The following is a 12,929-nucleotide window of genomic DNA, read 5'->3' as shown; positions in this document are numbered from 1 at the left end:
TGTTCTCCCTGTGTGTGCGTGGGTTTTCTCCGGGTTCTCCGGCTTCCTCCCACAGTGCAAAAACATGTGAGTGAATGGTTGTTTGTCTCTATATGTTGCCCTGCGATAGACTGGCGAACTGTCCAGGGTGTACCCCGCCTATCGCCCATTGTCAGCTGAGATAGGCGCAGCATCCCACATGACCCTCTGGTGGAGGATAAAGCGGTAGATAATGGATGGATGGATGGATGGATGGATGTCACTTCTGGGGCTCCGTAACCTTCTCTCAAATAAAGCTAGTCTTCTTTGTGTCATAAACAGCCACATTCCAAAAAGAAACAACATAGAATTCTGGATGCTCTTCATTGTTGACCTTTGTTCTGTGTAGCACTGGTATATGAATGGTTATGCTATTTACATAGCTGATGTGTATTATGTAAATATTACATAGCCCACACATCCCTCAGTGGAGGGAAGTCAGATGTGAATGTATAACTTTAATTAGTGGACTGCTCATATGCTCTCTGTGCTTCATGTGGTTTAGATTCATGCTCAAATGTTAATTTACATTCACATATAGATTTGAATATTAGTTATTGTCACACTTTGGCCAAACATGTCCTTTGTGACCACTGCCAAACAAAAGGCTGGTCATAGTTTTTTAGGTAAATTACTACACTTGATATTTTATTTTATGGGGGTAAGGCATTCATTGATTATTACCCGGGATTATATACGTATATGTAACGCACACTTTGATCATGTGATTCCCTGCAGGTGACTTCCAGTTCTCCGTATCGTCTGATGATAACTCTGAGTTCTGGCTGAGTCTTGATGAAAACCCTCTTAATGCGAGACTGCTGGTCTATGTAGGACAGGTAAGAACTGCACTGCAGACACTCCACTGAAAATCAGCAAGGGCTCAACACTTTAATGCTTTGTGAGTTTCTAAGACAACCAGTATACATTTCCTTCTTAGGTCATGTTTTCGTCTGTCTATCTGTCTGTCTGTCTGTTAGCTAGCAACATAATTCCAGAAATCATGGATTTGGATGACATTTTCATGAAATGAAACAAGTGATTAAATTTTGAACGTAATCCATAGACGCTATCACTGGTTACAACGCTCGCTGTCTGACCCTGGCGCGCCGGCAGGGTGTATTTTGTAGGCACTGAGCTGCCTTGGTGGAGGTCTGCGCTCTCCGAGTGCTTTTCTAGTTTTAAAGTTGTATTTCTGCAAGGTATTACAGCGAAAACAAACTCAATCAACAGGGACCTAAATAGTTGCCATGAGTTAAACATCAAAAGGTACTTTGTGTAACTGACTGTACATCTGGGAAGTACAGTGTACACAGGTAAGACAAAACCAGATCTCTTAAAAACATGGTATACTTCCACTCACATGCCACACACTCCTCAGTGCGTGCCACATATCGCGCACCCTGATACACTCATGCGTCAGGGTCCTGTAATATCCCACTTTACCATCGAGTGGCAGTACAAGTCTGGACACAGGGAAGAGGATGAATTCCAACCAAAGAATAAGAGAACAATGCTACTGCTCCTTCGGACGTGCCTGGTTCGAGCGGCTCGTCAGCTGAAAGGCCCATCGGACAGGGGAGTCAGGGTGTCAGCCAGTTCAAGGGTTCAAGGGTTGGTGAGTGGGGCTTAAGGCCACATTATACACCGACTGCGTAATGCGTTATCCGACTGCGTCACCACGGAGATGCGCTGCAATTTCCCGCCCCATCAGTAGGGGTCGCTGCGCGAGGTTGTTGTGCTTCTGGCTACAGTGAGCAATGGCGTCCGAGAGAGAAAGAGAGAGAAAGACTGTTGTTGTTGAAACAGTGGCCGTTTCTCACTTTTCTGTGTCACGGAACGCAGTTTTAAGATAATTTGAGGCGAGAAATTGGCCATTTAGAGTCTAAACATGTGCTGTGTGTGTTAAGATATGACGTATTTATAGTTTGGCAGCGACGTTGTTGGCGGTGATCAGCTCCGCCTCTGTGGACCCTCGATGCTCACTGTGAGCCGGCACAGAGCAGCGTTAGCTCGGCCTGTCCTGAGGACCAATCGCAGATAGTGCCGTCTCCGTTGTCCCTTGACGGAGTGACGGACACTTAAAAAATATTTTGTGCAGTTGGAGACGATGCAGAGCACTTTACGCAGGAGAATAAATTGGGCTTTATACTCACGGAAGTTCAGCAGAAGTATACCAGGGCCTGTACAGCAGAGGTCTCAAAGGTGCGGCCCTCCTATTGAGTTCATGTGCATACAACAACAAACGCAAACAACAACACAAACGAGCAGCACATTTTCAGTGGCAGCACTGTTAATGAAGACCTGATCATTTTATTCCTCAGACTTACAGGATGAAGCATTGTCCTTTTAAAGGGTCTGACAAGTAGAACAGCAGACACTGAAGTTCAGGATGAGTGTTGCTCTGTTGTGGTTCGTGGCTGCATTTGTGACTACACTAGATGCATCATTGGTTGTGTTAATATTTGATATCTGGGTATTTGTGCGCAGATTCATTTTGCATCATAAATCTGTTTTAACGCGATCAATATCGTTTTTTTTTTATTGTGATATCATGATGGAATATCTGGACATATTTCAAGCTCATATCACCCAGCCTTACTGAACGGTTGGCTCCAAAGAGTTTGGTTGGCCTTCTTTTTTACGTGGTTAGTCCTGCAGTCTACAGTCTACAACCTCACACTAACACGAGGGACACTGAGATATTTGACCTTGTTCATCTTTAGTAATCAGCCTCTCACCACACACAGCTCATAATACAGAAGCCTTGACTATTCCTGTAGTAGTAGACCATTTCCCTGTACCATCTATCCTTGAAGTAACCTCTGTCCACAATCAAATAAAAGTCAAGGTGTGCTACTTTTGCCTCGACTAATGAAGTTTTCTTCATAAGGTTTCTGCAAAAAAAAAAAAAAGATGTATGAGGTTTCGCAGTGATTGAGCTCGACCATTTTACTGTAGCGCTCGGGGGCGAAGACAACTATGTGCCAAGAGCAAAGGTTCAGCAATGGAGTCATTTGTATTCCAACAGGACGGAGAAGATGTTCCTGGGGTTCCAAGGGAGCTGAGATTAATTAGCTGGCAGTGAATATTGATGTGACATTTAACAGTGGAGAAATATCATCTAGGTAATGGCAGGGGAGCAGTGTGATGTCCGGGGATCATTCATCCTGCCACTGGCTGACAGACAGGCCATGCTGATTCCCCTGGTCTTCACAAGCACTCGTTTCACAAATAAAAATCTGTCTATATGATTTTAGTAAAAGAGTCCAAACAGGTGTTCATTCAAAAGCAAGTAGAAGCTTGAGTACTGTGTTTCAAACACCTGAAACAGGTAAATACATGCTTTATTAAGCTGTTTTTGATCAAATCAAATAATTCTCTGGAATCAAATGTGTTTTAAATTGGACAAAAATTGGTTGATTGGTAGTTTTTTATGACTGTTGGCATTCATGTCACTTTTTTCTCAATCCAATCATCCATTACTGCCTCTCTTTCTGCCTCTTTGGGTATTACAGTAGTAGTAGTACACAAAATGGCCACATTTTGATTGTCAGTGAAAGTATTTTCAAATACATTTCTAATGTCCATGATTTGATATGTAAAAGTAATAAAGCCTAAATACTGACTATTAAATTTAATATCTTTTATAGTTATGAATAAAGTTGTCTGCCTTAGCCTAAACCTCATCGGTCACCTGAATGCAGCGTTTAATTGAGTGACCTTTCTGTTGTCAGTGTGGACTTTTTATCGCCGAAGGTTTGGAACATTGTGTCGTGTGGCTCAGATGTTCACGAGGACTCCAGGACAAATCGATTTGATTTCGGTCGTCTGCGGTCACGGTCATTGTGACATCATGTCGCTCCCGTTCTTGTGAATGAAAGGGAGTTTTGGAAGAAAAGAAAAAAACTCCCGTTTAACAGGAAGAAATCTAAAGATGTGCAGCATCTGCCTAGACTGGTTGGTGTGAAAGGAAAATGGGGGACAGAGTAGAGATAGGGGGGAAAGATGATGTAGAGACAGAAGACAGCTATTGAGTTATTGAGTCACAGCTGATAACCAATCAGGAAGGGCGTGTAGGTAGCTGTGGCCTCATTTCTAAAGGTTTATAATTACATCATAGAATGTATAATAACAATAGACAGAGGAGCAGTTAACCATGGGGCAACTTCGCTGGTTACAAAGAGAAGGACATTTTTCTCACTTGAGTTTTTAAAATTAGGAAACATTTTCCTGAGGAGTTTTCAAGTCTTCTTCAAAACAACATATCAATATTGTTAATTATCTTCCAATTTAGAGGAAAAACCAGCCAATCAAATTGCAAATGTTTTTTCTTCCTTTTTGGTAATCATGTACTTATATGGCTCCTGATATCTGCAGATTTCCCTTAAGAGTCCTGTAATCCTGGCTCTCTCAGAAAGACAAAATCAATCAGTGTGTTTCTCACTCTTTTTTTAAGTTTATGGAAAGAGCTTCCAGTAAAAACACTCTCCTCTGCACACATACGAGTGTACTTAATGACAGTGAGGATTATCTGTTGTCCCACTTTGGTCTTAATCATATTCTTTTGCCCACAGCTAATCTGTAATAAGATGCATCTTAAATCAGAATGTCTATACAGCTTCACCGAGTTTCCCCCACTGCCCTGTCTTATGTGTTTTGTTTGCTTCCATGCCCGTGTTTGTGCAGACACTCGAACACACTCACTCGTGTCATAAATGCTGTGATATCTCCTCTGTCTGGTTCATAAAGTGGACACAAAATCAAGCACAGAACTGTACGAGAGAAATTTAATCAATATGGGACTCCACAGCAACAGTAGCTCCTCCATTTCAGACAGCCAAGACTTTGTCACTATGGTAATAACAAGTATTATTTCACAACTGAAGCAACCATTAAGGCACTAAAGGGATAAGGTTATCCATATACTGAGTTTTTATTAGTGTTTTGAGTTTTACAGTTATGCACCCACTGAAAGCAAAACAACCATTTCCCCATATTGACTAATCAGGTTATAATAAACAACAGATGGAAAAAAAACCCTCACTTTTCTGTTTACTTTTCTACATCAGACTTTTTTTTTTTGACATAGCACAAAATATAAAAGAAACAAAAAATGTAAAACGAATGATGGATGAGTTCTATTTACTTACCTTTTTTCATCTGCCATGTTATTGTGCTTGCTGCCTCATTGTCATGCTGTCATGGTCTGTTGGGGGGGGCTTGAATTGAACACAGCCGTCGCTAATGTGACTTTTCTTCTGATGTTTCTCAGACACTATTTTCAGATAGATTCAGTAGCAACACCTGTCCACAACTGATAAAACATGATAAATAGGACAAATGGATATCCTCAAAGATTTGAATTTAAAACCTGTTTGAAATAGGCAATCCATCACCGTCTGCCTTTCTCTGCTTTTACCGCCGCTGCAGTTACAGTAGTCAGTGCAGAACATTTGTTTCAAATTACTCTAATAGCCGTATAGCCAACTCTTGGTAATGTAGCTTTGATAAGGATAAAAACAGCGTATAATTGTGATGGATTATCAGATTTAAGATCCGAATTGTTTACAGGGATTCAAAGCCTCAACAGAACTTTAAGGCACCAATTATTCCTGATTTAAGAAACTGTAAATAAACTGTAATATGTCAAAAACTTTGTTCTTTATAAAAATTTGACACACACAGAAACTTGTTTTTATATCTTAGTGAGGACATAATGCATTCCTTAGCCCGATACCCTAACCTCAACCTAAACCCAATTCTAACCCTAAAACCAGAGCTTAACCCTGAAAAAGCCCTTTAACCTTAGTGCTCACATGGCACGGACACATACATATGTTAACGTATATATATATATATATATATATATATATATATTTACTAACCGTTAGTCAGATTGCCCTAAGACTTTGGATATGGGTTGAGCATGGCCCGATGGTGTGCATCCTTGATTTTCAAATTTGGAGGAATTTTAATTTTCACTGATTTATCATGCTGCACCAGGCAGGCAGCGACTCATCAGCAGCAGCTGCGCTGTCTGGAGCAGGAAGGTGGGAGTGAAGAGGCTGTCCTCACCGTGCGTGAGACATTTTCTCACGGTTCACCGCAGAACATGGTGTTACACTGAAACGACGAGGTGTCCATTCACCAAAACGCGAGTACATATTTATCTTGTGTTAGCATGCTACTACTTTGCGGCTAACTTGGCAAACCTGTTTCCAAATTTAAGCTCGCGAGGCTACGATTAGCATTAGCATAGGGCATAGAGCGAAAATGAAAACATTTGCGTTGTGCCTAATGAGGTTGCACAGTGTTTCCATTATGTTAGCCTTTACGTTCCTTATCATGCATTACCATAACTGAAACATCTTCTTCAGCTCCCACTATAGGAATACATACTTCATATGGGCACTGCACTAGTACTATTGTCATAAAATGTTGTGGTATTTATTGTTGATGTTATTATTCAGCCTCTATTTGGTCTTTGTGAACAGAAACAATGTAGCATAGTTTCTATTCTACCTCCTGCATCTGATATAAGGCTTTGTCAAACAATACTATAGCGTTTTTGTATATATACCATGGCGGCACAGAGGTAGTAGCACTAAAATACACATTCCCTGTGCTCTCCCCTGTGTTATCAGTCATACTCTTACCTGTTTGCAGCCATCTCACTTTACAAGCGCCATGTTGCCTTTCGCCTTCCTCTGCCTTGACTTAATCACTTCCTGTGTGCAGTGCGAGAATATCACCGGGCGACATAAGGTCTAAACGCCACTACATTGAGTAACACAGACAAAAACATAGAAAGCTAAATCAGTACTGTGTGTATTCATTTGACAATTGTTTGAATATAATGGGCATTTCTTAATATTTAAAAAATGCACACTAAAATCTATACGTTTTTAAATATGAGTTAATTATTAACCGTTTGTCTTTACCCAGGCCTGAAATACAGATATTCCTTTCATAGGATGTAAAAAAGCTATATTGATTTTGCCATTCTCAATCTCAATCTTTTTACTATAGTGATTTCTTTAAGAGTTTACAATAACATTTCCAGGGTCAATAGTTATTTTCAGAAACAATATTTATTTCACCCGGGACGTTTGTGTTGTTGATGTTTGGAAACTCAGATTATAGACTGGGAGGAGGTGGATGGTTGCAGTTCATAAAAGTAAATATTGTTGTTTTTATGCTTTGGGCCTTTATCATTAAATTTCACATTTTCTATTTTATTTATTTATTTATGTGTATGAACTTTGCGTCCATCTCGCCAAAATTCAGCTCTTATATTTTAGTTTCAGGCTTTTCCTGGTTCTGGCACTGACACACCGAGGAGATTTTCATTTGCCGTCCAGAAAAAAATTCATACCTAAAGGTATTAATAATGTATCATTGAATCTGTCAGTATACCACCATGTACAATTCCAGGGTCATGGCACTGACTCGGCTGAATGCAATATGGTCATTATTCAGAGAAGCACATTTGCAACTCCTGCATTAAATTTCCTCTCTCAGATTTCAGGCATCATGATTTGCAGGTTGCATGGATGCTTTTTCCTTTCTCCTGGCATGCCTGTGTATACCTTTATATTTTCATGCACATGCTAAAAAAAACATTTGGAGGAAATAAATGTATATAGTCAAAGTTACATCTCATAATATACTGTAGAAGGTCAGCTGTATCGCTGTGGATCTTTTACTTATCTCCTCTCATATGTAGAGAAAGAAGGAAGGACAAAGGAGTTGGTAGAAAGAAAAACATTTGTCCATTTCTTGTCCCTGTTTTGTGTTTCACCTTTAAGTGTTGGCTGAACCACTGTCCGTCTGAAAGCCAGGCACCCACACACAGTGAATGTGTCTGTTTGTGGCAGTAAAAAGTAAGAGAAGTTAAATGAGAGCAAGGTTATGTCTGGAATGTGTGTGGGTGTGCATGTGCGTGTGTGTGTGTGTGTATCTGCAGTCTCTCAATGTTTACTGCAGAATCAATGTTAGAAGAAAGTGTAAACATAATATGACATTGTGAAAATGGGATTTTCGGTGTGTGTGCGCGTGCGTGAGTGCTTGTGTGTTTACCTGGTATTCCTTATGTTGTGGGGACATAAATCTGTTTACACGGTCACATTATAAGAAACCGTTTTCCTCATGGGTTAGGGTTAAGTCTCCATAATGACTCCATAATGTAAATTCCATAAGTCTCCATAATGTAAATTACATTAAAAAAAAATGTAAGGTATATAATATATACCTTAAATTTACAATACATGTTTTGAAGTTAGGCTGAGGTTAGAGTTAGGTTAAGGTTAGGGTCAGGGTTAGGATTAGGCCAGTAGAAATGTCTCCAGGAAATGAATTTAAGTCAATGCAATGTCCTCTGAAGTCATGGAAACCAGTGTGTTTGTGTGTGTGCGTGTGCGTGTGTTTGTGTGTGAGTGTGTGTGTGTTTGCGCGTGCGTGTGTGTTTGCGCGTGCGTGTGTGTCTGCAGTCTCTCAATGTTCACTGCAGAATCAATGTTTGAAGTAAGTGTAAACATTATATGACATTGTGAAAATGGGATTTTCGGTGTGTGTGTGTGTGTGTGTTTACCTGATATTCCTTATGCTGTGGGGACATAAATCTGTTTACACAGTCACATTACGGGGACAAAAAAAATAATTCCCCATAATGTAAATTACAAAATTTTAAGGTGAATTCATGTTTTGAAGTTAGGCTGAGGTTAGAGTTAGGTTAAGGTTAGGGTTAGGATTAGGCCAGTAGAAATGATGGTTAAGGTTATAGAGTTAGTCTCCAGGAAATTAATTTAAGTCAATGCAATGTCCTCTGAAGTCATGGAAACCAGTGTGTGTGTGTGTGTGTGTGTGTGTGTGTGTGTGTGTGTGTTTGTGTGTGTGTGTGTGTGTGTGTGTGTGTGTGTGTGTGTGTGTGTGTGTGTGTGTGTGTGTGTGTGTGTGTGTGTGTGTGTGTGTGTGTGTGTGACTACTTGGCCAGTTGCCTTCTGATTTACCTCCTGCCTTCTCAGCTGAGGAGATGCTGTTTTCACTAAGCAGTGACTCACTGTTCAGTAGGAAGTTGCACACGTGTGTATGTGCACGCACGGTTGGGGGTCTGCGTGTCTGTGTGTGTGTGTGTGTGTGTGTCTTTCATGTCTTCCTTTTCACATGCACATGCACCTTGGAGAACATCTGCCACTTTTATTGCAGAGCCGAGGTGGCGCACATGTTTTGTCCTCGTAATGTAGCCATTGATCAGCGCCTTCGCTCGCGTCGTGCTGATTAACCACCTGACAGAGAAGAAAGGAAACCAACAATGCTTCCATTTTGCTCCTTGAAACTATTATCCGTGCAAAACGATGCATTTAAAAAAAACCTTCAATTCAAATTGTTCTGCTCCTCACAAAAGGAATCATTCAGGGATTGTTTTAATTAATGACTCATTCAACTGAAGGAGTATAATCATTTTAATCATTGAACAGTGAATTTGAAATCTTTAGTACATGACATCATCTGCACAAACCATGGCACTTTGCACAATTTGTGCCGTATACATTTTGCAACGTTAACAATTCTTCTTGTCCTCTTTAATTATAACGTCATGGTTCAGATGATATTTGAATGTTATATCTCAGTGTAAATTGCATCAATATTTTAAATAATGTCTGCATCAAAATGACATTTAGTTTCCGCTGTAGTTTCATTCAAATTATTAATTTACAATTTTGCTGCGGAAACAAATGAGCAGCTCATGTTTATGCCCACAAACATAGTTTTCTTTTATGTATTTGGCAACAAAAAAAAAAAAACATATTTACTGAATTTAGAGTCAGCAGCAGATGAGAGATGAATATATTTTTGCACCGTTGCCTTTTGCTGTCTGATCGTTCTCTTTCATCTGGAGAACAACAGCCATTTTAGGAGAAAGCCGTTCACACACAGCGTGAATATAAACATGTAAGTACTGCGGCTAGATACATTTTCTTAAGTTTCTCATTTATATTCAGTGCAAATTTTCATTTTTTCCTCTCTCTCTCTCTCTCTCTTTTTCTCTCTGTCTACTTTAAAAAGGTTTTTGAAGCTCTGCCAGTGAGTCGGCTGCATTCAGCTGTGATTTGTTAGTTCTTCAACTTTCAGTGAAGGTGGCTGCCTTTCCTCACTTTCTGCACTTTGCGGGGAAGCAGGCTTTATTTTAATGATGATTCTTTTGAGGGTAGGCAAGCTCAAATGAGATTCCACCGCGCTGCGTTCTGCAGACTTCGCCGTCACATGTCAGAATGTGCCGAACAAAACATAATGAGATGTAATTAAAGGGATTACATTTGTTAACGCTCTTATTTATTTATTTATGTTGAAAACAACGGCTGCAGCAAATGATTGTATCAACTTGCACCATAGAGGGAGTTCTGTTGATTACGGAAACAACAAAATACTAAATAAAGTTGTGACTCATATATAACAACAATACATCATTATCAGGTTGGCGTTTGGGTTTAATGTTAGACAAAATATTTTATTTGTAGTTATTGGTCACTAATAGACATTTTTTCTGCTAACGCAGGCATTTAATTTAGGTGAGATGAGTGTAGCAACATCAGAATTGAGTTCTGGTGATCACGAGACAAGTACAATGGTTATGTGCTGTCATCTAGTAGTAGATTGATGCTGTGACTGACATTGTAGACGGTAGTCAGAGACTTTGAGTCCTGCTGTCAAATAGTGATGTGTCATTCGTGAATGAGCAGAGGCAGGACTTTATTTTGATGGACACACTGTGTGGCCAATGGCATGCGAGGACAGACTAGGATGATACCATTATGTAAAAGAAGGAAGGGGTCAGAGAAGGTAGTGGTCAAGGTTATTTTAGAATATAATAACCTTATAGAATATTTTAGTAAAAACTAGAATTTAAAAACTCCCAATAACTAAATGAAACTGAAGTGTGTGTTTATCAAACTAACTCAAATTAAAAATGTGCTTAGTTTTCATCTGTTTACAGTGTTCTAGGCAATTTTGAAAGGTTGTATTTTTATTCACAATACAATGTGTTCATTTGTTTTTGTTTACAATGTGGGACATGCTGTTATGCAAGATAAAGGTGTGATGTAGTTAATTGGGTTGAGTTGGTTCATCTAAGTGAATCAAACCTCTAGTGTTTTATTGGGTTTTTGCTTATGTTTTTCCTCAGATTGAGCTCCTGAGACTCCTGGCTCACAAGCAATGTGAATGTGTCTCATGAGTCTTATTTCTTATTATTTACGTTATGTTTGTGTGTTTTTAGTCTATTTGACTTTTACGTGGCACACTAACTTCATCCAACCACAGCACTATGATGCTCAATTTTGCGCTTCAGGTCACTAATTTTGTATTTGTCTATTGCTGGGTTTTTATGACACACAATACTTATTATGACATTTTTGCATCTTGCACCTGGCAAATACTCTATATTACGAAAAAAAACTAACACTATAATAAAAACTAAGCATTTACAAACAAAAAAAACTAGCAAATCTGCTCTAAAAAAGAATTAAATCTTAAAACCAAAAAGTCAAATCTAAATAAAAACTAAATCTAACAAAAAATCCAAAACTATTATAACATCGGTAGCGGTACTGCCCCGTTCAAACAAAGTGACAGAGAGATGGGCGATCTGGATATAAATACAAGCTTGTTGGGAAAGAAGAAATGAGTGAAAACAGCAAGAAGAAGCAGCATCATCTGGCTTCATTTCAAAGATATTGGAGACTGCAAAGCTCAGTACAGTATTTTGTAATGAAACAAAAATGCTTAAAAATAAGGCTTTGATTCAAAAAGTGCTTACCAACACACAAACCATTCATAACTGCTAAATTAGGCTAAAATAGAAGGCTCTGAGTGAGACTTTTAGTGAAGAGCCATCTGCTGCAAGAGACGACTCTTCTTAAGGAAAAAGATACAAGTCTTTGAAAACAGCCGGACTTCTCATCACTTATGTCAAAAGTCGACCTGCACACGTGGGAAAGGTTGTATCATAGATCATGTCTGGTTGATGCTATATTGCACATGTATAATTTAGTCATTTTCTCCCTTATTTTTCTTTCTTTGTTTGTTTTTGCTGTGTCATTTTCTGCTGGTGCGTTCCTTTTTGCTTTATTGTTAGAAAACATACATTTTAAAAAAATGACACAAACATGTCATTAAGCACCAACCAAACAGACTTGGACTGAGTCATGTGTTTGGGAGACATGGGTTCATGGAACCAGCGGCTCCCTCTGCAAAATGAGTGACACTATGTCAATACATCATACAAACACATTTCAAAATACCTGAATTTAAAACATTTAAAAGTTCTCCAAAACATCCAAAAATAACTACATGTTTGCTATAAATTAATTCAATTTAAAGTTTGGTAAAGACCTTGATCCTTTGATTTCTTCTTATTCTGGGACCACTGTGATGGCAGATGGTGCACACACTGTCTGACTTAAACTGTTCTCCATGGACCATTTACATTGAAATTTAACAAACATTATGGGAATTAAATCTCTGCCCACCCGTGACCATGGTGAATACGCTCGACATTAATTTTGCCAACATCAGATATGAAAATCAGTTCCAAAGTCAATACTTTAAATACTTTGAAAGAGATGTTTTTAGAGCTCAGTGAGCGTCATATAATATATATTGTATTAACTTTCTAAATTCCTGTTCCTTTTCTTTATTCCGTGCCGGAGGAAGACTAGAAGAAAAGCCTGGTATAGACCGCAGCAGTAGCATGCAGTGGGCTTCAGAGTAGAAGGCACAGAAGCACACATTGTGTCCTCCTCCTGTCCAACCAACTGCTTCACAGACTCTCAAAGGCATCAGCACTGCCAGGGGCCTGGTTGATTTTGGACAGACATTACTGCATGTTTTTGAAGTTTTTTTTCTCTCTC

General features: G+C 39.2%; 1 protein-coding gene across 1 annotated transcript in view; it reads left to right on the top strand.

Moving 5' to 3' along the window:
* The window catches only part of b4galnt4a (beta-1,4-N-acetyl-galactosaminyl transferase 4a), a 188,881-nt gene that overhangs the window by 125,782 nt on the left and 50,170 nt on the right, over positions 1–12,929 (top strand). The window contains exon 6 of the mRNA XM_083894111.1: positions 757–857. Coding sequence (XP_083750237.1) covers positions 757–857 — 101 coding nt within the window. The remainder of the gene's footprint in view (positions 1–756; positions 858–12,929) is intronic.

The sequence above is a fragment of the Microchirus variegatus genome (genome assembly GCF_963457635.1).
Source record: "Microchirus variegatus genome assembly, chromosome: 8".
Taxonomy (NCBI): domain Eukaryota; kingdom Metazoa; phylum Chordata; class Actinopteri; order Pleuronectiformes; family Soleidae; genus Microchirus; species Microchirus variegatus.
The sequence above is the reverse complement of the archived record's forward strand: the minus strand, read 5'-3'. Positions and strand labels throughout refer to the sequence as shown.